This window comes from Mauremys mutica, chromosome 15, assembly GCF_020497125.1.
Source record: "Mauremys mutica isolate MM-2020 ecotype Southern chromosome 15, ASM2049712v1, whole genome shotgun sequence".
Lineage (NCBI taxonomy): Eukaryota > Metazoa > Chordata > Testudines > Geoemydidae > Mauremys > Mauremys mutica.
In genome coordinates this window covers 6,488,111-6,512,187 of record NC_059086.1, presented here as the reverse complement: position 1 = coordinate 6,512,187, position 24,077 = coordinate 6,488,111, and the positions used below count along the sequence as shown (strand labels likewise).

The 24,077-nt window shown below is 63.6% G+C and overlaps 2 protein-coding genes across 4 annotated transcripts in view; one reads left to right on the top strand and one right to left on the bottom strand.

The window, feature by feature from the left end:
- The window catches only part of RTN2 (reticulon 2), a 28,130-nt gene extending 9,121 nt beyond the window's left edge, over positions 1-19,009 (bottom strand). The window contains exons 1-4 of one of the 3 annotated variants that reach the window (XM_044987908.1): positions 18,821-19,009; positions 14,505-14,549; positions 6,813-7,301; positions 5,593-5,847 (exon numbers count right to left, since the gene is read on the bottom strand). In XM_044987908.1, coding sequence (XP_044843843.1) covers positions 5,593-5,847; positions 6,813-7,301; positions 14,505-14,549; positions 18,821-18,851 — 820 coding nt within the window. In that variant the 5' untranslated portion in view covers positions 18,852-19,009. Of the gene's footprint in view, positions 1-3,205; positions 3,265-5,592; positions 5,848-6,812; positions 7,325-14,504; positions 14,550-18,820 lie in introns of those variants that run through there. The other 2 variants (XM_044987909.1, XM_044987910.1) reach the window with 2 other exon arrangements.
- A 1,215-nt stretch (positions 19,010-20,224) lies between these two features.
- Positions 20,225-23,488, top strand: PPM1N (protein phosphatase, Mg2+/Mn2+ dependent 1N (putative)). Its single transcript, XM_044987911.1, has 3 exons — positions 20,225-22,315; positions 22,897-23,014; positions 23,373-23,488. Exons 1-3 carry the CDS (start codon positions 21,410-21,412, stop codon positions 23,486-23,488), a joined length of 1,140 nt encoding a protein of 379 aa, XP_044843846.1. The 5' UTR covers positions 20,225-21,409.
- Positions 23,489-24,077: the final 589 nt, after the last annotated feature.

Genomic DNA, 24,077 nt, shown 5'->3' with positions numbered 1-24,077 from the left:
GGAGCCGGGCAGGGGGACGCGGGGTAAACGCTCTGCAGCGTCGGAGCCGGGCAGGGGGATGCGGGGTAAATGCTCTGCGGCATTGGAGACGGCAAGGAGGACGCGGGGTAAATGCTCTGCAGCTTCGGAGCTGGCACGAGGGATGCGGGGTAAACGCTCTGCGGCGGCGGAGCCAGCAAGGAGGACATGGGGTAAACGCTCTGCGGTGTCAGAACCGGGAAGGGGGACACAGGTAAACGCTCTGCGGTGTCGGAGCCGGAAAGGGGGACGCGGGGTAAACGCTCTGCGGCGTCGGAGCCGGGAAGGGGGACGTGGGGTAAACGCTCTGCGGCGTTGGAGACGGCAAGGAGGACGCGGGGTAAATGCTCTGCAGCTTCGGAGCTGGCACGAGGGATGCGGGGTAAACGCTCTGCGGTGTCAGAACCGGGAAGGGGGACACAGGTAAATGCTCTGTGGCGTCGGAGCCGGAAAGGGGGATGCGGGGTAAACGCTCTGCGGTGTCGGAGCCAGAAAGGGGGATGCGGGGTAAAGGCTCTGCGGCATCGGAGCTGGGAAGGGGGACGCGGGGTAAACGCTCTGCGGTGTTGAAGCTGGGAAGGGGATGTGGGGTAAAGGCTCTGCGACGTCAGAGCCGGGCAGGGGGACGCGGGGTAAATGCTCTGTGGTGTCAGAGCTGGCAAGGGGGATGCGGGGTAAACGCTCTGCGACGTCGGAGCCGGGCGAAGCTGGGAAGGGGATGTGGGGTAAAGGCTCTGCGACATTGGAGCCGGGCAGGGGGACGCGGGGTAAACGCTCTGCGATGTCAGAGCCGGCAAGGGAGACGTGGGGTAAATGCTCTGCGGTGTCGGAGCCAGGAAAGGGGACGCGGGGTAAACGCTCTGCGGTGTTGAAGCTGGGAAGGGGATGTGGGGTAAAGGCTCTGCGACGTCGGAGCCGGGCAGGGGGATGCGGGGTAAATGCTCTGTGGTGTCAGAGCTGGCAAGGGGGACGTGGGGTAAACGCTCTGCGACGTCGGAGCTGGGCGAAGCTGGGAAGGGGATGTGGGGTAAAGGCTCTGCGACATTGGAGCCGGGCAGGGGGACGCGGGGTAAACGCTCTGTGGCATCGAAGCCGGGCAGGGGGACGCAGGGTAAACGCTCTGCGGCATTGGAGACGGCAAGGAGGACGCGGGGTAAATGCTCTGCAGCTTCGGAGCTGGCACGAGGGATGCGGGGTAAACGCTCTGCGGCGGCGGAGCCAGCAAGGAGGACATGGGGTAAACGCTCTGCGGTGTCAGAACCGGGAAGGGGGACACAGGTAAACGCTCTGCGGTGTCAGAACCGGGAAGGGGGACACAGGTAAACGCTCTGCGGTGTCAGAACCGGGAAGGGGGACACAGGTAAACGCTCTGTGGCGTCGGAGCCGGAAAGGGGGATGCGGGGTAAAGGCTCTGCGGCATCGGAGCCGGGAAGGGGGACGCGGGGTAAACGCTCTGCGGCATCGGAGCCGGGAAGGGGGACGCGGGGTAAACGCTCTGCGGTGTTGAAGCTGGGAAGGGGATGTGGGGTAAAGGCTCTGCGACGTCGGAGCCGGGCAGGGGGACGCGGGGTAAACGCTCTGTGGCGTCGGAGCCGGGCAGGGGGACGCGGGGTAAACGCTCTGCGATGTCAGAGCCGGCAAGGGAGACGTGGGGTAAACGCTCTGTGGCGTCGGAGCCGGCAAGGGGGACATGGGGTAAAGGCTCTATCTGCATATAGAGAGAAGCTGGACTGGTGTGAAGGGCTTCGGAATGTGCTTTCTTGGAAACTAACCCCAATGAACATCCCATTGTCTGCGCTTCGCACTTCTGGTCTTTTGCTGCCTGCTGTCTGCGTGACAAGGACCAGAGAAGAGGGCGAAAGGAAAACCCTCTAACCCACACCTGCTCTGAAACCAGGACCCACTGGGGCCAGATACGGGAGACTCCCCCACCCCCACTCCAACAGAGCCAGTGCCCCTGCAGTGCCCCCATCTCAGTGCCTCCTGCAGAGCCAGTTCCCTCTGCAGTGCCCACACCAGAGAACCTCAGCAGTGCCCGCATATCAGCACCCCTTGCAGGCCAGTGACCTCTGCAGTGCCCACATCTCAGCACCTCCTGCACAGCCAGTGCCCACATCTCAGCACCCCCTGCAGTGCCAGTACCCCTGCAGTGCCCACACCTCAGTTCCCCTGCAATGCCTATGTCTCAGCACCCCTGCAGTGCCCTCATCTCAGCACCCCCAGCAGTGCCAGAGCCCTCTCCAGTGCCAGTTCCCTAAGCAAGGCCCACATCTCAGCACCCTCTGCAGGGCCCACACCTCAGTGCCCCCTGCAGTGCCAGAGCCCCCTGCAATGCCCGCATCTCAGCACTCCCCAGTGCCAAACCCCAGAAGGGCCATCTCAGCGCCCCTGCACAGCTAGTGCCCAACACCCCCCCCCGCCCCCGCAGTGTCTCCTCATGCTCAGCCGCACCCCACGCAATGTCCAAGACATGAGAGTGCCCCAGCCGCTGGCCCTGCTTGTGCCGTGCTAACGCCTCCCTCCCTGAAAGGCTGCATGTGGCAGCTTCCACCCCTCTGGGCGCGCCACATACTGTCCCCCATCACTGCCCACTCCATGCCTGTTCCCAGTGCCCTTGTTCCTTCCCCTCCTCCCCTGGCAGAGGCCACTCTCTGTAACACGAGCTGCCCAGGAGCTGGGGACACCCTGCTCCCCACCCCCATTCCCCATCTGGCTAAGTGCCACCCCCAGCCCTGCCCCTTTAAATGGTAGTGGGGGGGGCCTTGCTTCCCAGGGGGTTGGGGGGGTCACCCCTTTGTGGGCGGCTTGTGGCTAAGTTTAGCTGCCGGCCTGCAGCTGTCGGGATGGTGCTGCTCCCCCTCCCCCACCTGGTAACTGACAGGCCCAAGTGCCAGGCTGGGGCCACGTCGCTCACAGGCACAGACTGGGGTGGGGGGGCGGTCACCGCCCTGAGGTTTGGGCCCCCCCCCAGCAATCACTACGACCCCCAGCTCTGATCCCAGCCCCTCCCCCCCCCGAGCCTCCGTCCACCCCGCTCTCACAGCCCAGCCCTGGCCGCAATGTCCCCCCAGCCACTCCCCGGCCCCCAAGAATGACTCAGCCCCAATCCCTGTCTGAGCGCAGCCCCCCAATGCCCCCGACCATCCTCAGCCCTGAGATCCCCCCGCCGCGATGGGGCATCTCTAACCTGCGTTGCCCATCGCGAGCCCTTTGCCTGCAGCGCGGTGCGAGGGTCCCGTCGCCACGGCACACCGTCTCCGGGTGGGGGCTGGGGGCTGTGCAAGGGGGGGGAGCCCGGGGGCTATTTATAGCCAACGAATGCCAGCTGCTGTCTCCCATCACCCATCCCCCTTCCTGTCCTGCAGGGGTGCTCGGCCGCACCGGGGATGGGAGGGACGGTGCCGACGGGCAGTGGTGGGGGGCAGGTAATAGCCAGGGGGGGGAGGACGATCCAATGCCTAAAGCACAGGACTAGGAGCCAGGACTCCTGGGTTCTGCCCCTGCCTCTGGGAGGGGAATGGGGTGCAGTGGTCAGAGCGGGGGGGGGGAGAGCCGGGAGCCAGGACTCCTGGGTTCTATTCCCAGCTTTGGCCCAGACACTGTGACTCTGGTCAACATTTTCAGAAGTGACCACTGACTCTAGCCGCCTGAATTTTTGGTACTGAACTTGACACACACACACACCCTGAAATGGGGAGCTGAGCCCTGCACCCTACATCCCAGCACCGCTCCCCGCTCGTTCTCCCTGACCACAGTAACCGAGCAAGTTAGTGTCACTCTCCCCATTGCACAGAGGGGAAACTGAGGCACTGAGCGGGGAAGGGACTCGCTCAAGGTGAACAGCAATTTGGGGCACGTCTGAGGATAGGACCCAGGAGTCCTGGCTCCCAGCCCCCCACTCCTGACAGTGAGACCTTGTTCCCTGTAGTATGGGGTCCCTAGTTTGACCCCACAGGCAGCCTGCAGCTGTGTGTCTCAGCCCCGACCCCCAGTGCCACCCATGGAACCTGCCAACCAGGCCCCAGGGCCCTGGGCCAGGGTACCCAGAACCACAGTGATTGGCAGGGCTCAGGGACCCTGTCAATGGATAATCCCCAGTCTCTGCCGCCAGGGCCATGGGGGCATCAGGACGGGCCAGTGGGGAAGAAGCAATGGGAGCCTTGCTCATCTTCCTCCCCCACCCCCACCCCTCAGGTTTTCAGATCCCTCCAGGCAAAGCCAGGGAGATGCACTGTGGGGGTGGGGGCTCACTAGAGGTGCTCCCCCACCCAAGTCAGTGCTGACCCCAATGCCCCAGTGTGGCACTAGGGGGCGCTGTGCTGCAGGGAGCGGGACAGGGGACTTAGTGTCCCTGCTCTCCCCTGGCAGTCAGTGCTGACCCCAGTGTGGCTCTAGGGGGCGCTGTGTCCCCAGCCCTGGCGGTTATTACAGACCAGTGTGAACCCCAGAATGCTGGGCTGACTCCAGCTGTGATGGATTCTGCTAACTAGAACCCCCTTCCCCTGTGGGGGCACTCGGATACACCCCGTTCCTCAGTGCTGCATGGCTGTGTAGCACCCCCTGCACCCCACCCGAGGTGGCTGCATTACAGCACTGGGTTAGGGATCCCTGTATAACTAGCCCTCGCGCCCCAGCCCAGAGGTGGCTGCATTACAGCACTGGGTGAGGGATCCCCATATAACCACTTCCCGTGCCCCACCCCAGAGGTGGCTGCATTACAGCACTGGGGAAGGATCCCTGTAAAACCAGCCCCTGAGCCTCAGCCCAGCCTGGCCCTGCAGGAGGCTGGAGCGTCCCAGTTCCAGCTGTAACATTCTCTGGGAGGCATGTGCCAGCCACAGTCCCTCCGCCGCTGCTCCGGGACGTGCTGCTGTCAGCACTGGGGCTATGTTTACCTGCTGACTCACCTGTCCTGGGATCCTGCTCCGGCACCAGCTCAGAAGCTGGGAGGAGCTCTTGGGGCAGGGGGCTGAGGCAGCCCTGCCAGCACCCAGCTGGGGACTCTGGGCATTGAGAGCTTCCCCAGGGCAGTGCCCCACAGAACACCAGTGCGGCGAGCTTCCCCAGAGCAGTGCCCTGCCTGGGGCTCCAGTGCTGTAAGCTTCCCCAGAGCAGTGCCACGCCTGGGGCTCCAGTGCTGTGAGCTTCCCCAGGGCAGTGCCCCGCCTGGGACTCCAGTGCTGTGAGCTTCCCCAGAGCAGTGCCCCGCCTGGGACTCCAGTGCTGTGAGCTTCCCCAGAGCAGTGTCCTGCCTGGGACTCCAGTGCTGTGAGCTTCCCCAGAGCAGTGTCCTGCCTGGGACTCCAGTGCTGTGAGCTTCCCCAGAGCAGTGCCCTGCCTGGGACTCCAGTGCTGTGAGCTTCCCCAGAGCAGTGCCCTGCCTGGGACTCCAGTGCTGTGAGCTTCCCCAGAGCAGTGCCCTGCCTGGGACTCCAGTGCTGTGAGCTTCCCCAGAGCAGAGGGGCTCCAGTGCTGTGAGCTTCCCCAGGGCAGTGCCCAGCCACAGCCCTGTTATTCACCTGTCCCTTGCCCCGCACCTCGCTCCCAGCTTCTGTGTCTTCATTGGCTGCTCACCTATGATGTATACTCCCAGAGTGTTCCCGGATTGGTCCAGCCCATCCAGCTGCTGTTCTGTGATTGGTTCCGTATCTGCCTGCGGCCCCTCCTCCTGTGGCTCCAGCTCCTCCTCCCTTGGGCTGGGGGCAGCTGAGGGCTGGGGTGGGTGCTGGCTGATCTCGGCGTAAGCGAGCCCGGGGGTGCCCCCTGCAGGACACGGCATTAGGACCTTGGGTCGCGGGCAGTCCCCTGGCGCCATTTCCGGAGCATCCTCTGCCACAGACAGGGGAGTGGAGGGGTCATCGCCGGGGTCATCGACAGCCCAACACCCCACGAGCCCAGCTGCAGTCCCCCTCCAGCAATGCAGTCTGCCCCAGCCCCCCAACAGAGCCCCTCCTCCATCCCCCCTGCCACCTCCCTTCTCTTCCCCAACAGAGCCCCTCCTTCATCCCCCCAGCCACCTCCCTTCCCTTCCCCCCAACAGAGCCCCACCTCCATCCCCCCAGCCACCTCCCTTCCCTTCCCCCCAACAGAGCCCCTCCTCCATCCCCCCAGCCACCTCCCTTCCCTTCCCCCCCAACAGAGCCCCTCCTCCATCCCCTCTGCCACCTCCCTTCTCTTCCACCCAACAGAGCCCTCCTCCATCCCCCCGCCACCTCCCTTCCCTTCCCCCCAACAGAGCCCCTCCTCCATCCCCCCAGCCACCTCCCTTCCCTTCCCCCCAACAGAGCCCCTCCTCCATCCCCTCTGCCACCTCCCTTCTCTTCCACCCAACAGAGCCCCTCCTCCATCCCCCAGCCACCTCCCTTCCCTTCCCCCCCAACAGAGTCCCTCCTCCATCCCCCCAGCCACCTCCCTTCCCTTGCCCCCAACAGAGCCCCTCCTCCATCCCCCAGCCACCTCCCTTCCCTTCCCCCCAACAGAGCCCCTCCTCCATCCCCCAGCCACCTCCCTTCCCTTCCCCTCCAACAGAGCCCCTCCTCCATCCCCCCAGCCACCTCCCTTCCCTTCCCCCCAACAGAGCCCCTCCTCCATCCCCCGTGCCACCTCCCTTCTCTTCCCCAACAGAGCCCCTCCTCCATCCCCTCTGCCACCTCCCTTCCCTTCCCCCCAACAGAGCCCCTCCTCCATCCCCCCTGCCACCTCCCTTCATTTCCCCCCAACAGAGCCCCTCCTCCATCCCCCCAGCCACCTCCCTTCATTTCCCCCCAACAGAGCCCCTCTCTCATGGTTCCCACCTGAGTGTGCGGTGAGGGCTCCCGGCTGCTCTGCTGCCCCGAAAGGGGGGAGGCCAGGCCAACCCCCGCCTGGCATGACTTGTGGCTCCTCCCACCCCAGGGAGCTGGGCTCATCCGCGTAGCTCAGCGGGGCATCCCAGGCCGAGAAGGGTTCCAGCCCCTGGCACTGCCTGGCCGGCAGCCCCTGCTCGCCCTCGGGCGACTGGCACAAGCTGGGGATGTTCTCCAGGCTGTCGCCCAGCATGGGCACCAAGGTCTCGCAGGTCTCGGGGCGGGGCAGGGGGCCCCTCACCCGGCGGGACAGGGAGTCCCGCCGCCCCCGGGGGCCAGGCTCGCTGGGAGGGATGGTGTCAGGGCCACCCGCAAAGGTGATGTAGGAGAAGGTCAGCTCCCTCGGGGTCCCCCAGTCCAGGGATGTCTCCTCCTCCTCGTCCTCGGAGAACTCCCGCGCCGTCTGCAGCTCCGGGAAATCCGACTCATCATTACCGCCTGCCGAGGAGGCGCGGGGGTTACTGGGGCAGAGAGGCCGGGCAAGGAGGGAAAACGAACCTCAGACCCCAGCGAGGGACCGGACTGTGGGGGATCCAACCCCCCAAACCTCACCAGGGGCCAGGCTGTGAGGGGATCTGCCCCCCCTCAGCCCCCTGATGGGGACCAGAGTGTGAGGAGATCTGCCCCCCCGTCAACCCCCTGTTGGGGACGGGACTGTGGGGAATCCAACCTCCCAAACCTTGCCAGGGACCGAGCTTTGAGGAGATCTGCTCCCTCTTCAATTCCCCCATGGGGACCAGACTGTGGGGAATCCAACCTCCCAAACCTTGCCAGGGACCGAGCTTTGAGGGGATCTGCTCCCTCTTCAATTCCCCCATGGGGACCAGACTGTGGGGGATCCAAGTCCCCAAACCCCACCAGCAACCGGGCTGTGAAGGGCTCTGCCCCCCTGTGATGCAGTGGGGGGGCTCTTGTTTTTTTCAATGGTTTGCATGCACAGGAGGTGGGATGCAGTTTCCCTGGGTGTTACTGGTTTAACAAGGTGATGGGAGGGGGAGTTTGTAGTTACAGAGGACCCACGAGGAAACTTGGGACCAGCCAATGGCCTGGAGAATGGACACCCCAGCGACTGGTGACCAGGAGGCCCAGCTCAGGAGTCACAGCCGGTTCTGGCCAGTGGAAAGACAATGGGCTGCGGAGAGAGGACCCTGGTGATCTGACCAGCTGGTTCCAGCCAGAGGGGGACAGAGGACAGAAGAGAGGAGAGGAGGCCCAGGGGACTCTGTTTACCTGGAGAGAAGACAATGGACAGAGGCAGGGTTTGGGGGAGGTGATAGCAGATGCCCAGCTGGGAAGCAGGGGGGCTCAGGACTGGAGAAAGAGCAGACGGAGCCCACCTGGATGCAGGGGGACTGGGATGTGCTGTGCTGAGGGAGGCCAGGCCTGAGGGCCCTGAGAGTTTCCTGCGCTGTGTTCAGGCACTCAATAACCCCTCCTGTGTTACGCTGGCTGAGAGTCGCTCCGGGCTAGAGAACAGGGTGGCATTATTCCCTCTGGGACCGTACGGGGCCAGGAGTGGGCATGACCTTTGAGTCCGTGACAACGTGGTAGCAGAGGATGGTTGGCAGATGCACCCTGTAGAGGGTGGGCTGTGAGTGCAGGCACTTTGCAGTGAGTGGCTGCCAGTGATAAAACAAGGGAATTGAAGGAACTAGCATGGAAATGGCCTATAACCAGCTCTGTAAGAGGGACCTGGCAGGGAGAGAGGGCTGAGCGTGGAGCGGCTGATGGCTCAGCTTGTAGAGAATGACCAGTCTGTGGAACAGGCTCCAGATCCCTGGGGGCTCCCGGGGTGCCCGGAGAGCAGCTGTGGGGGCAGCCCGTGTAGCAGCCAGGAATCTATCAGACCCGACTCCCCAGCCAGCACAGGAGGGGCCCAGTCAGGTTTCTCCCTGGAGGAGCTGTGGAGACCGGAGCTGGAGCTGGAGGAGCAGAGGCTGGTGGACCGTGCCGAACAGCAAAAGCACGAGTTGGAGTTGGACAGGTGGGCCCAGGGGCCCTGCCGGGGGTAAGAGGGGAAGGGCTTCGAGACGCCAGCTTTGTGCGGAATCCAGACACCAAACTGCTGCCCCAGGATATTGATGCTGTGATAGACCCAGGCCAGTTGGGTACAACAAAGTAATCGAAGGCAGATACACTGGCCACCGGATTAGCAGTTTTCTGTTCCCTGACTGACCAGAGCAGGGGCTGCTCCAGGCTAATGAGAACACCTGACTCCAATTAACCTGCAAAGAGTCAGGTGAGGCCATTAAAGTAATGTGACCACCTGACTCTAATTAAGGCCCTTTTGATACTATAAAAGGGCTCACTCCAGTTAGGTGTGGGGAGCCGGCGAGCCAGAGGAGAGGAAGTGTGGCTGGTTAATGACGACACGGTAAGGGAGCCCTAAGGTAAGGGAGAAGCAGGAGAGCGGTGGGGAAGTGGCCCAGGGAAATGTAGCAACTCTGGCAGTGAAAGGCTGGCTGCCAACAGCTGCTGCCATTAGGGTCCCTGGGCCGGAACCCGGAGTAGAGGGCGGGCCTGGGTTCCCCCCAACCCACCACTACAGGAACAGCTCCTGGGAGGGGAAGGCAGGTCCCTGTCAGGACAGGAGGCTAAACTGTTCTGAAATAAGCCCCCAGGGCCAACAGAGACTGTGGGAGTTCTCTCCCCAACCTCCTTGCAGGCCTATGATGAAAAGGGCTCAGTGGATGGTAACCCTGGCCCTAGAGAGAGAAGGGCTACGTGGAGGGTCGCAGTGAGCCACTGAGGTTGGCATAAACCACCTAGAAGCGCAGGACCCACGGGGACAAGGTGGCAGCCGGTATCAAGTGGAGTGCCCCAAGGGTCGGTGCTGGGGCCGGTTTTATTCAATATCTTCATTAACGATCTGGAGGATGGTGTGGACTGCACCCTTAGCAAGTTTGCAGATGACACTAAACTGGGAGGAGTGGTTGATACGCTGGAGGATAGGGATAGGATACAGAGGGACCTAGACAAATTAGAGGATTGGGCCAAAAGAAATATGATGAGGTTCAACAAGGACAAGTGCAGAGTCCTGCACATAGGACGGAAGAATCCCATGCACTGTTACAGACTAGGGACCGAATGGCTGGGCAGCAGTTCTGCAGAAAAGGACCCAGGGGTTACGGTGGACAAAAAGCTGAATATGAGTCAACAGTGTGCCCTTGTTGCCAAGGCTAATGGCATTTTGGGTTGTATAAGTAGGGGCATTTCCAGCAGATTGAGGGATGTGATCATTCCCCTCTACTCAGCACTGGTGAGGCCTCATTTGGAGTACTGTGTCCAGTTTTGGGCCCCACACTACAAGAAGGATGTGGATAAATTGGAGAGAGTCCAGCGGAGGGCAACAAAAATGATTAGGGGGCTGGAGCACATGACTTATGAGGAGAGGCTGAGGGAACTGGGATTGTTTAGCCTGCAGAAGAGAAGAATGAGGGGGTATTTGATAGCTGCTTTCAACTACCTGAAAGGGGGTTCCAAAGAGGATGGATCTAGACTGTTCTCAGTGGTAGAAGATGACAGAACAAGGAGTAATGGTCTCAAGTTGCAGAGAGGGAGATTTAGGTTGGACATTAGGAAAAACTTTTTCACTAGTAGGGTGGTGAAGAACTGGAATGGGTTACCTAGGGAGGTAGTGGAATCTCCTTCCTTAGAGGTTTTTAAGGTCAGGCTTGACAAAGCCCTGGCTGGGATGATTTAGTTGGGTTTGGTCCTGCTTTGAGCAGGGGGTTGGACTAGATGACCTCCTGAGGTCCCTTCCAACCCTGAGATTCTATGATTCTATGACTCTGCCACAGTGCCTACCTCACAGCCTTTGAGCAGGCTTGTGATCTGAACCAGACTGACCCCCAGACAGGCTTCGCTGTCTGACCTCCCTGCTGGGTCCCAAGGCCATGGAGGCGTTCAGCCAAATGGATGGTATTGAGATGGAGGACTACGACCTGTCCAAACAGGCTTTGCTGCTGAAGTTTGAACTGACCCCTGGGGCGTACAGGAAACGATACTGGGGCGTACACAAGACCTCAGGTGTCACTTACAAGGAGGTCGCCAACCTGCTGGAGGAATATCTACGCAAGTGGGGGAAGGGCGCAGGGGCCACTATCGCAGAGGACGTGTATAACCTGGTGGGGTTGGAGCAGCTGTCTGACATCTGCCCTCCAGACCTTAAGATGTGGTTAGTGGACCGAAAGCCCAAAGATCTGTGAGGTGGGATGAGTTTGTAGAAAGCAGATATGGGGCAGGAGGGAGACCCACATCGGGGGACTCCAGGAAGCACAACTCAGGGGTGCCCATGAATGCCAGGGCGGGCCGACCCCCCTCGTGGGACCTGAAATGTAATTACTGTGGCCAAAAGGACACAAGGTGGCGCAGTGCCTGAAGATGAAGGAAATGGCGGCCAAGCAGAACCCGCAGGGTGTCAACTGGGTGGAAGCCCACCGAGAGGGGGCACCGCCAGTCCAGGGGTTCTGGGACACGGGTGCAGAGGTGACACTGGCATGGCCCGAGGTGGTGGACCCAGACCAGCTAGTGCCCAATGCCTACATGACCCTGAGGGGAGTGGTCGGGCCCCCCATCAAAGTACCTGTAGTGCACCTGAAATGGGGGGCTGAGGAACCCAAAGAGGCTGGGATGCACGATCACCTGCCCACTGAACTGCTAATGGGTAATGACTTGGAGAACTGGCTGGATGGCACTCAGAGTGCCCTGGTCCTTACCCGGGGCCCAAGCCGGTGAGGGACGCAGGACCTTCTGAAGGGGGGGACCGAAGCACCGAGGATGGGGCTTGACAGGGCTGGGCTGGAGCCTCCGTCCCAAGGTGGGGAAACTGAGGAACTGACAACCACGGATGGAGCCTCAAACCTAGCAGCTGAATTCCTGATGGAGCTGCAGGAGGATCCCTCCTTGGAGAAGCTGAGGGCCCTTGCTGGCCACAGCAGTGCAGGATCCCAGGGGGAAAACGCCGGGAGAGATTCCTGTGGTAGACGGGATTCCTGTACCGGGAATGGGCTGGTTCAGGGCAAACTGAACCTTGGAAGGCCAGGAGGCAGGTGGTGGTTCCCCAGAGGTACCGCCGCAGACTGTTCTACTTGGTCCACGATATTCCCCTTTCAGGGCACCAGGCAGAGGCTGCTGCAGAACTTTCACTGGCCTGGGATCCTTGACGCTGTCCAACAGTATTGCGGGTCCTGTGACTCCTGACAGAGGATGGGGAAGGCCCGGGATAAGTGTAAAGCACTTTGCCCATCATAGAGGAGCCTTTCCAGAAGGTGGCCATGGACATAGTGGGGCCCCTCAGCAGGGCGACCCACTCAGGGAAGAAATACATCCTGGTGGTGGTAGATTTCGCTACTCACTACCCCGAGGCCGTGGCCTTGTCTATCAAGGCAGACACTGTGGCAGACGCGCTGCTGACCATTTTCAGCAGCATGGGGTTCCCCAAGGAGGCCCTTACAGACCAGGGGTCCATCTTCATGTCAACCCTGCTCCAGTGCTTGTGGGAGAAGTGTGGGGTCCGGCACACCTGAGCCTCGGTGTACCACCCTCAGTCCAATGGGCTGGTGGAGAGATGACGCTGAAAACATTTATGGACCAGCACCCGCAGGACTGGGACAAGTATTTATCCCACCTGCTGTTCACATACAGGGAAGTGCCCCAGGAATCCACAGGGTTTTCCCCGTTCGAGTTGCTGTATGGGGAGAGAGTGAGGGGACCCTTCGACTGGATGAGGGATGAGTGGGAGGGGAAGGCCTCTCCCAATGGAGAATCAGTGGTGGAATATGTACTGACCTTCCGGAAAAAGCTCCTGGGCTTAGCCAGAGGAAACCTGGCCAGGACCCAGAGAAACCAGAAGGTCTGGTACAACTACTCAGCACATGCCTGCTCCTATGCTACTGGGGACCAGGTGATGCTTCTCATCCCCGTGAGGAAGAACAAGCTGCCTGGGACGGCCCCTTCAAGGTCATCAGACAGGTAAACGAGGTGAACTATGTCGTGGAACTGTCCAACCAGGCACACAGCCACCGGGTGTACCGTGCCAACATGATGAAGCCGTACTGGGACAGGGAGAAGTTGGTGCTGGCTGGGTGTAGATGACTAGGAAGCTGCTGCCCCGGGAGCAACACTATGCGGCCATGGAGAAGGAATGCCTGGCCATGGGGTGGACCCTTAAAAAGCTGCAGCCGTATCTATTTGGGCGGCGCTTCACTGTGTACACCGACCATTCGCCCCTGACGTGGCTGCACCAAATGAAAGGGGCTAATGCCAAGCTCCTGAGATGGAGCCTGCTCCTCCAGGGGTCTGACATGGAGGTGGTCCGTGTGAGGGGGAGGGCCAGTGTTATAGCCAATGCTTTATACTGGGGCGGGAGCCCTGAACTTCCCCAGGTCATTGGCTAAGTGACCCCGCTCAGTTCAGACTCGAAGGGTGAAAAGATGTGAAGTGTGTGTGTGGGGGGGGTGTTCTTGTTTGTTTCTATGCTTTGCATGCAGAGATGGTGGGATGCAGTTTCCCTGGGTGTTACAGATTTAACAAGGTGATGAGAGAGGGAGTTTGTTGGTACAGAGGACCAGCAAGGGAAACTGGGACCCCAGCCAATGGCCTGGAGAATGGATAATCCAGCAACTGGTGACCAGGAGGCCCAGCGCAGGAGTCACAGCCAGTTCTGGCCAGTGGGAGGACAATGGGCTGCAAAGAGAGGACCCCGGTGACCTGATCAGCCAGAGGGGGACAAAGGATGGTTGAGAGGAGGTCCAGGAGACCCTGTTTACCTGGACAGAAGACAAAGAACAGAGGAGGGGTTTGGGGTAGGTGTTATCAGATGCCCAGCTGGAAAGCAGGGGGTGGGGGAAGGGCTCTGGGTTGGAGAGAGGGAGCAGGCAGAGCTCACCTGGCTGCAGGAGAGACTTAGATGTGCTGTGCTGAGGGAGGCCAGGCCTGAGGGCTCTGAGATTTTCCTGTGCTGTGTTCAGATGCTCAATAAACCCTCCTGTTTTACGCTGGCTGAGAATCGCTCTGGTCTAGAGAGCAGGGTGGCATTATTCCCTCTGGGAGTGGAGGCCCCGGGGGTCCAGAGTGAGGGGACTCCCTGAGGGGGCCCACGGCGAGAGACAGACGTGTTAAGGCTCAGAGAGGTGCGGTTCCAGGAGGTGGAGGGGCCTAACCCCCGAGAGAGAGTGGACCCCCGAGAAGGGGCTTTCTTCCAGGGACCGTACGGGGCTAAGAGTGGGCACGATCTGTGAGACCGTGACACCCCCTCAACCCCCCAATGGGGTCCGTACTGTGGGAGATCCAACCCCCCAAACCCCACCAGGGACCAGGCTGTGAGGGGGGGACAGATCCCCTCACCCTCCTGATGAGGACTCAAGCCATGGGGGATCCCACCCCCCAATCCTCATGGGGGACCAGGCTGTGAGGGGATCTGCCCCCCCACCCCAAACCATCAACCTCCCAATGGGGACCGGGCCATGGGGGATCCCATCCCCCAATCCTCATGAGGGACCAGGCTGGGAGGGGATCTGCCCCTCCACCCCCAGCCTCCAGGCTGTGGGGGATGCAAACCCCATCAGGGATGGGACTGGAAGGGGCTCCGCCCCCTGTGCTGGGAGCTCTGGGGACAGGGTGTGGGGGGCAGAGACTCACCATCTGTGGAGTCGGGTGTGGTGGAGACAGTAGAAGGAGATTCTTCTGCAAGAGATAGAGGGAGGCATTGGGGTCAGTCCACTCCTGAGCCCCAGACAAGGAATGAGTCCACCCATCCCTGAACCCCACTCCCTGCAGCACAGCGCCCCCTAGCGCTGCACTGGCGCATCGGGGCCAGCACTGACTGCCAGGGGAGAGCGCCCCCTAATGAGCACCTCACCCCGCTCCCTGCAGCACAGCGCCCCCTAGCGCTGCACTGGCGCATCGGGGCCAGCACTGACTGCCAGGGGAGAGCACCCCCTAATGAGCACCTCACCCCGCTCCCTGCAGCACAGCGCCCCCTAGCGCTGCACTGGCGCATCGGGGCCAGCACTGACTGCCAGGGGAGAGCGCCCTCTAATGAGCACCTCACCCCGCTCCCTGCAGCACAGCGCCCCCTAGCGCTGCACTGCCGCATCGGGGCCAGCACTGACTGCCAGGGGAGAGTGCCCCCTAATGAGCACCTCACCCCGCTCCCTGCAGCACAGCGCCCCCTAGCGCTGCACTGGCGCATCGGGGCCAGCACTGACTGCCAGGGGAGAGCGCCCCCTAATGAGCACCTCACCCCGCTCCCTGCAGCACAGCGCCCCCTAGCGCTGCACTGGCGCATCGGGGCCAGCACTGACTGCCAGGGGAGAGCGCCCCCTAGTGAGCACCTCACCCCGCTCCCTGCAGGCCACTGAGCAGTCCTGGGGGGCTCAGCCATTTTGCATCATTTACTACCAGACCAAACCCTGAGCCGTGATTCCAAGCAGCGCAATCTAACCCGCAGCCTCACTCCATGCCCAGGCTGGGGGCAGGTGTCGACTAGAACATCCATTGCAACAAACTCTCTCCTGTTCCCGGCCCTGCTGAGCCGCGTCCTCACTAGCCCAAGGGGAGGATGCCCCCTTCTGCTGCTGGATGTAAGTACCTGTGTGCAGAGACCCAGGGGATCTTTCCAGCACCCGAGCTGCATCCTTCCCTACCCCCCGCTGTCTCCCACTCTGCTCCTCTCCCTCCCCCAGACCCCTTCCAACCATCACCGCCCCCTTGCTCTAACTGCCCCCCAATACGTGCAGGCTCGTCTGTCTCCAGCAGACCCTTTCTATGCAGGGGCAGGTTGCTGGGGAGAGTCAGAGACGGGTTGATCTGAGCTGGGGTCTTTGGGGTGGCTTTACCCCGCAACCCCTCTGCTGGGACATTGACCCTTGGGGCAGCCCCTAGCCAGACCCAGGGGGCCTATTTCCGGCTGCCCAGCAGGGGGCACCATTGTGCGAGCCCCACTGGCCAAGGCAGGTCTTTCTCCCCACAGACGGGCGGGCAGGTGCTGCCACCTCCCATCACAGGCTGTTCCGGGGCCTGACATCACCCCCTCCCCACAGCTGCTCAGAGCCCAGCTGTGTGCAGGCCAGGGGTTAATGCAGGAGCTGGGCCACTGCCAGGGCCCTGGTGGGTGAAGAAGCCTCCTCCTGCCCCAAACTGTCTGGCTCCCTGGCAGGTCTGGTCAAGACTGGGTGGGGGTCAAGGCAAAGCCCAGCTGCTGTGAGGAAAGGGCCGGGGGTGCGGGGAGGGGCACTGCTGCAGGGCTCGGCAGGGGGCGCCGTGCGGTCAGGGCAGGGTTCAGTAGGGGGGCCCGTGTGGCCAGGGGCAGGGCTCAGCAGCGGGCGCTGTGATGCTGGGGGGATATTGTTGTCCTTTGAGTCACTGATATTAAGACCCTTCCAGTTCCCCAGGCTCCTCCCCAAAGGGCTGAGTCCCGACCCCAGGGCTCTGGCCAGCCTCTCGCTTGGGGACCAGTCAGTAACGCTGGCGCCCTGGGGTCAGCTCAGCCTGCAAGTGCGCGCCAGAGCCCAGTGCCCCCTTGTGCGACTGTGGGAATGGGTCAGCCCTGCCTGTGCCCTATAGCACAGCGCCCCCTAGTGTTCACTGCCGGAATGGGTCAGCCCTGCCTGTGCCCTATAGCACAGTGCCCCCAGTGCGCACTGCAGCAATGGGTCAGCACTGCCTGTGCCCTATAGCACAGCGCCCCCTAGTGTTCACTGCCGGAATGGGTCAGCCCTGCCTGTGCCCTATAGCACAGTGCCCCCAGTGCGCACTGCAGCAATGGGACAGCCCTGCCTGTGCACTATAGCACAGTGCCCCCAGTGCACACTGCGGGAATGGGTCAGCCCTGCCTGTGCCCTATAGCACAGCGCCCCCTAGTGTTCACTGCTGGAATGGGTCAGCCCTGCCTGTGCCCTATAGCACAGTGCCCCCAGTGCGCACTGCAGCAATGGGTCAGCACTGCCTGTGCCCTATTGCACAGCGCCCCCAGCGCGCACTGCAGCAATGGGTCAGCCCTGCCTGTGCACTATAGCACAGTGCCCCCAGTGCACACTGCGGGAATGGGTCAGCCCTGCCTGTGCCCTATAGCACAGCGCCCCCTAGTGTTCACTGCTGGAATGGGTCAGCCCTGCCTGTGCCCTATAGCACAGTGCCCCCAGTGCGCACTGCAGCAATGGGTCAGCACTGCCTGTGCCCTATTGCACAGCGCCCCCAGCGCGCACTGCTGGAATGGGTCAGCCCTGCCTGTGCCCTATAGCACAGCGCCCCCTAGTGTTCACTGCCGGAATGGGTCAGCCCTGGCTGTGCCCTATAGCACAGCGCCCCCTAGTGTTCACTGCCGGAATTGGTCAGCCCTGCCTGTGCCCTATTGCATAACGCCCCCTCGTGTACACTGCAGCAATGGGGTCAGCCCCAACCACGCCCCCTGATCAAGTGCCCGTGAATGACGGCTGGGAAATTAAATTCCTGTTTTACTAAATACTTAAGAGTTTTTGGAACTTTGTTTTTAATCCGTGACTGGGACCAAACCCCTCCCGCATGTCCCTGAAGCAGGAATGAAGTGGGCTCCCTGGGGTGCGTCTAGGGAGCTGCCCAGAGCCAAGCACCACGAAGCCTCGGCCACCCAGGGGCAAAGGAGCCAGGGGGGCTGGGAACGATTTTTCTGACAGAAAATGGAAATTTTGCAGCAAAATTGAAATTTTCCTGAGAAATTGTCAATGTTGCCGAAAGTGAATTTCCCTTCAGAAAGTCTCAGTGGCAAATTCCCAAGAGGGATGTTCGGCTCTGTGTGTGTGCAGGGCCTGGCACAGTGGGGCCTGCCCCATGGCTGCAGGTCCTAGGCCCTACCATAATGCACCTAATAGCTATAAAATGTACAGTACCTGGCACAATGTGGCCTGCCCCTGTGGCTGGGGGGGGCCTAGGCACTACCGTAATGCACCCAATAGCAATAAAAATGTACAGTCCCTGGCACAGTGGGGGCCTGCCCCATGGCTGGGGCTCATAGATGGTACCGTAATGCACCTAATAAACGATAATGGTTCCTGCCTGCACCTCTTGTACCCTGCTGCTTGATCCTTAGCAGCCTCAGGCCTGTGACTCCCCCCAGCTCCCGCGGAGCCCCGGCCGCACCCGGACCTGGGCTGGAGGGGGGGGGCGGCTGGGTCATCCCCTGGCCCCGCTGTCGGATTTCAGCAAAGATCCCCGGCCCCCCAGCTCCCCAGAGCAAAGCGAGTCCCTCCAGGCGGGCGGGGAGCAGAGCCCACGGGGGCACCTGCTGCGGCCCGGGCCTGGCATCCGCCCCAGGCACCTCCCGGGGTCCCTGCTTAGCTCAGCCCCGGGGCCCTCGGCTGCCGCTCTCCGCCCAGCCAGGTGCTGAACCGGCCCGGAGCCCGCGCCGCGCCCCTGCAGCCCCGGGAAGCCGCCTGCCGCCGTGCCCGGGCCATAGCCAGGCCCCGGGGCGCAGAGCAGCCCCCAGCGGAGCCGGAGAGAGATTCCACCGCGGCGGCTCCCCAGCGGCCCGGCTCTGCCCGGGGACCCCGCAGCAGGAGCCGCTGGAGCGCCAGGCCGGGCAGCGAGGCTGGGCTGAGGGCTCACGGGGGCAGCGGACCCGATCCCGCCACGCCCGGGCCCGATCCCCCCCCCCCGGGCCGATCCCCCACCCTGCCCCTGGTTCGCACGCCCGGCCGGGCCCGATCCCCCCGCCCAGTCCCGATCCTCCCCCCCCCGGGCCCGATCCCCCACCCTGCCCCTGGTCCCCACGCCCAACCGGGCCCGATCCCCCCGCCCAGTCCCTATCCACCCCCCCGGGCCCGATCCCCCACCCTGCCCCTGGTCCCCACGCCCGGCCGGGCCCGATCCCCCCGCCCAGTCCCGATCCACCCCCTGGGCCCGATCCCCCACCCTGCCCCTGGTCCCCCCTCCCGGCAGGCCCGATCCCCGCGCCCCGCCCCGCCCCGCCCGCTACCTACTGCAGTGGGCGAACCCCAGGACCTGCCCCATCGCCCCGCAGTTCCCTTCATGGGGCTCGCGGTGCGCTGCGGCGGCGCTGCCCCCCGGCGCCCCCCGGCTCTCATCTCCCCGGCCCCATGCTGCTGCCGCCGGCCGGCCGGGTGGGGAAGCCGCGGCTCTGCAGCTCGCTGCCCCCTCCGCTCCGCTCCGCGCCGGCCCGCGAGCGATTGCGGGGGAGCGGGGGGGGGCTGCGGAGGAGGGCGGGCGGCGGCTCACAAAGGCGAGGGGCGGGGAGCGTGTGGGGGGGGAGAGACGCAGACAAAGGGGGACGGAGACAAAGGCGCAGGGGAAGGGAGAGAACGTGGGGGGCAGATCCTGGTGGGGATGGGGGGTAGATCCTGGAGGGATCTGGAGGGATGATTTAGTTGGGGCTTAGTCCTGCTTTGAGCAGGGGGTTGGACTAGAACCTCCTGAGGTCCCTTCCAGCCCTGATCTTCTATGATTCTATGAGGGTGGAGAGGGAGGGGTGGGGTAGCTCCGTCCTGGGGTGGATAGAGAGAGAGGGAGGGGGGTAGATCCTGTGCTGGGTGGAGAGGGAGGGGTGGGGGTAGGTCCTGGGGTGGGTGCAGAGGGAAGTGTGGAGGATAGGTCTGGAGGGGTGGAGAGGGAGGGGTGGGGGGTAGGTCCTGGAGGGGTGGAGAGGGGGAGGGGTGGGGGTAGGTCCTGGAGGGGTGGAGAGGAGAGGTGGGGGTAGGTCCTGGAGGGATGGAGAGGGAGGGGTGAGGGGTAGATCCTGTGCTGGGTGGAGAGGGAGGGGTGGGGGTAGGTCCTGGGGTGGGTGCAGAGGGAGGCATGGAGGATAGGTCTGGAGGGGTGGAGAGGGAGGAGTGGGGGGTAGGTCCTGGAGGGGTGGAGAGGAGGGGTGGGGGTAGGTCCTGGAGGGGTGGAGAGGAGGGGTGGGGGTAGGTCCTGGAGGGGTGGAGAGGGAGGGGTGGGGGGTTGATCCTGTGCTGGGTGGAGAGGGAGGGGTGGGAGTAGGTCCTGGGGTGGGTGCAGAGGGAGGCGTGGGAGTGGGACATCGCTCAGAGCACTCTGGGGAAAGAGGAATTAATGGCATGATGGGATGGGAGTGGGGGGGGTAGTCATGGGGGCCATGCTGGGCGAGGGTAGGCACCCCTCCTCCACCTGGTCACTCCAAACCGCTGCCCCCCACCCCATGCCATGACCCCCGGCACTCTGAGCCCCTCCTCACTCACTCTCATGCCACCCCAAGCACCCAAACCTGCAGCCCCTGGCTCAGCACCCAGACTGCAGGTGGTTGGGCCTGTGGCAATGGGGCATCTCCATGGAGATGGTGGCGGGTGGCACAGTGGGACACCAGGCATCAGCCGCCCCGGTGGGTTGAGGGCGAGGACAGAGCTGAGCATCTACCACAGATGCAGCCCAGCCTGGGACTCAGCGCTGCCCCTCGCCAGGCTGAGCAGGGTGGCACGGACCCTGCGCTGCCCCACCCCCTACCTGGGGACCACCGGGGACAGCACCGCCCCCTTCTGGGCATAACGGAGTCACCACATTAGTAATCACCCAACAGCCGGTGCTGCCAGAATGCCATGCAGCCATCTCTGGGGTGGGGCGTGGGGCTGTTTATACAGGGATCAGCCGGCTGGTGCTGAGATGCAGCCACCTCTGCGGGGAGGTAGGATATATAAACACAGTCACCCAGCAACAGTGCCCAGCAATTTGGGACAGGAAGTGAAAACAAGTGAAGTTTCTATGTGAAGCTATGTGGGGAGAAACCCTGAATTCAAACGGGGAGAAAAGCAGCCTAGGCCAGGTGGGCCCTGCTGCTCCACCCCACACCACAACCCCAGCTGGGTCCTGCTGCTGCTCCCCCGCCCCTGAAGGGAATGGCCCCCGGACAGCTTGGTGATGGGACAATGGACACTTTAATGATGGCACCGTGGGCCTGGTCCCCTCCTTGCTTGCGTCTCCCCCCTGCCCTCCCCCACCCCTTCCAACTGCTCTGTCACTGTAGCCCCCTCCATCTCCCTGGTGCCACTCCACCCCCTACCCTGTCCATCTCCTCCACACCCACCCACCCCTCCACCCCCTCCTGCTCTGCATTCCCACCATCCCCCTTATTCCCGGCCCCTCCCCATCCAGCCGCCGCTCACAGCTCGCTTGCCAATCTGTCTGCACTCTGCAGAACACTCACAGTGGCTAGGGCGGGGTGGGCCCGGGGGCCCGCTACCCACACCCCAGTCTCGCATGGCCCAAGCTGCCTGCTGGCCCATGGCCGGGCAGGGCTTAGGAGATTTAACATTCCATATTTAGCTGCAGGATGAGGAATTACGGTGCCAGGGAGGACAGAGCCGCGGCAGCCCCTGCAGTGCATGTGTCCCTGGGGCTGCCAGGGGGCGAGCCGGCTGCAGGGCACCATGGGGGGCGCCAGGAAGGCCCCGAGGAGTTAACTGAAACTTGCCAGAGATCAGAGGGCTGGTGCCAAGTGGTGACGGCCCAGGGCACCAGGCCTGGGCACTGGGTGATTCCCCACGGCACTTGGTTGGGGGCACCAGGCCTGGAAATAGGGTGAGTACCCAGGGCACAGGATGGCGACCTTTGTGCGGCTGCTGGTGTCGCAGGCGGAGCGGGTGGTTTCGCGTCTCTTCAAGGCGGAGCGTGGCGAGGGGCCCGGCTCCTTCCTGGAGGCGCCACGGACGGAGAAGCTGCTGGAGCGGGGCGAGGGGGGCGGGCTGCGCTATGGGCTGGGCGCCATGCAGGGCTGGCGGGCACACATGGAGGACGCTCACACGGCTCAGCCCCAGCTGCCAGGTGCCCTGGCCACCTGGGCCTTCTTTGCCGTGTACGACGGGCACGCAGGCAGCACGGTGGCGCAGTTCTGTGCCTGCCACCTGCTGGGGGAGGTGGTGGTGGGCGAGGCCTTCACAGGGGAGGCGGAGTCGCCTGAGGCGGTGAAGGAGGCGGTGCGGGAGGGCTTCCTGCGCATCGACAGCCGCATGCAGGCGCTGGCCCGCGCCGAGGGGTGGGAGCACGCCGGCTCCACCGCCGTGGCCGTGCTGGTCTCGCCAGGCCACCTCTACTTCATCAACCTGGGCGACTCGCGGGCGCTGCTGTGCCGGGCCGGCCGCCTCACCTTCTACACGGAGGACCACAAGCCCAGCCAGCCGCGGGAGCGGGAGCGCATCGAGAACGCCGGCGGCACCGTCCTGCTGCAGCGCGTCAACGGCTCCTTGGCCGTCTCCCGCGCCCTGGGCGACTTCGACTACAAGGCCGTGGCCTGGCGGGGCCAGACGGAGCAGCTGGTGTCGCCCGAGCCCGAGGTGTACGAGCTGCCGCGCTGCCCCGGCGAGGACGAGTTCCTGGTGCTGGCTTGCGACGGCGTCTGGGACGCCTTCGACACCGAGGGGCTCTGCGCCTTCGTCCGCTCCCGCCTGCTGCTCGGCGGGGACCCACAGGCCGTGTGCGAGGAGGTCCTGGACGCTGGGCTCTACAAGGTGAGGCAGGGATGGGGGGCAGGGCCACTGGGCTCTAGGGGTCGCTGGCTTCCAGCCAGCTGCAGGGTGGGGTGGGGCAGGGAATGGGACATGGGACCTTTCCCCTCTTGAGGATGCTGGTTCCCTTCCACCCCCAGGGCAGGGACTGGCTGGCTCAGGGAGGCAGGGAATGAGGCACGGGACCTTTCCCCTCTAGGGGGCGCTGGTTCCCATCTGCCCCCAGGGCAGGGACTGGCTGGCTCAGGGGGAAGGGAGTGGGGCACGGGACCTTTCCCCTCCAGCAGACGGTGGTTCTGTTATCTCTGCCTGGCCAGAGGTTTGGGGCAGGGGTGGGGGGAGATGAGGGACCCCCCCCCAACACTGTCTGGTTGGATGGATTTCCTGCACTGGGCTGGGAAGGTGCAGATCAGGCTGCTCTCCTTATCTGGCTGTTGTATGGGCCCGTGGGCTCCACACTGGGCCATATCCAGGCATAATGCCCCCATGGGCTCCCACCATTCCAATGACCCATCAGAGCCCCCTACAGCCGCCTGTCCCCACCCTCGGTCCCCCCCTGACCCAGGTGGTTCTCTCCTGCCCAGGGAAGCCGCGACAACATGACCTGCATGGTGGTGTGTTTCCGGGGGGCCCCTGGCACCTCCCAGGCTGCCCTGCAGAAGGAGAGGGAGCTGGACGCACACCTGGAGAGCCGGGTGGCAGGTGGGTGAGGTCGAGCCCTGGGCAGCACCAGGCCTTTGGCTATGGGGCAGCTAGACCATGGGACCCAGAGCGAGAGGCGCCCACGCCTGCCTGTGGCAGCTACTGCCCCTCAGGCCATGGGGGGGGCAGGGGCAGCAGGGAGGGGAGTAGGAGGAGGACAGGGGCAGCAGGGGGAAGGCAGGGGAAGGGCAGAGGCAGATGGGTGAGAACAGGATGGGGGCAGGGGCAGTGGGGAGGGGGTATGGTGGTATGGCAGCGGGGAGGGGGTATGGTGGTATGGAGGAGGTATGGTGGGGGGCAGAGCGGGGCTTTGAGTGCCTGGGCAGAGCCAGTCACGCGCCAGCCCCTCTCCCCACAGAGCTGTACGGGGAGCTGCAGGAGCAGGGGGCTGCCAGCCTCGTGGCCATCTTCCAGTGCCTGGCGTCCGAGGTGAACCCCAGCCTGCCCCCCGGCGGGGGTCTGGCCAGCAAGTGAGTACAGACCCCTCCCAGCGAGCGCCCCCCCCACTACATGGCGCCCCCCAGCACATGGGCCTGAGGGCCTGCCCTATGGCTCCATGGGACGGGAGGGGGTGAGAACCCCCTGGCCCTCAGGGGACCCCGGGGTGGGGTAGCGAGGGGGCCAGGCACTGCCTCTGGGCTGACCCCTGCTGTCCCCTTGCAGAAGGGCCGTGATCATGGAGGCCTATGAGCGCCTGCGACGGAGCTATGAGGCCCAGATGTCGGTAAGGACTGACCAACCCACGGCCCCCAACCCCCGCTCCCTCCACCCCCAGCTTCCAGCCCCCATAGTCCCCGCCCCCTCCACCCCCCAGCCCCTGCTCCCTCCACCCCCAGCTTCCAGGCCCCACCGCCTCCACCCCAGCCCCCTCCGCCCCCCAGCCCCTGCTCCCTGAACCCCCAGCTTCCAGGCCCCATCGCCTCCACCCCAGCCCCCTCCATCCTGGGTCCCCAACGCCCGCTCCCTGTGCCCCGAGGCCCCCACTCCCTCCGCCCTACAGCCCCTGCCCCCTCCACCTCGTGTCCCCCTGCTCCCTCCAACCCACGGCCCCCAACCCCCGCTC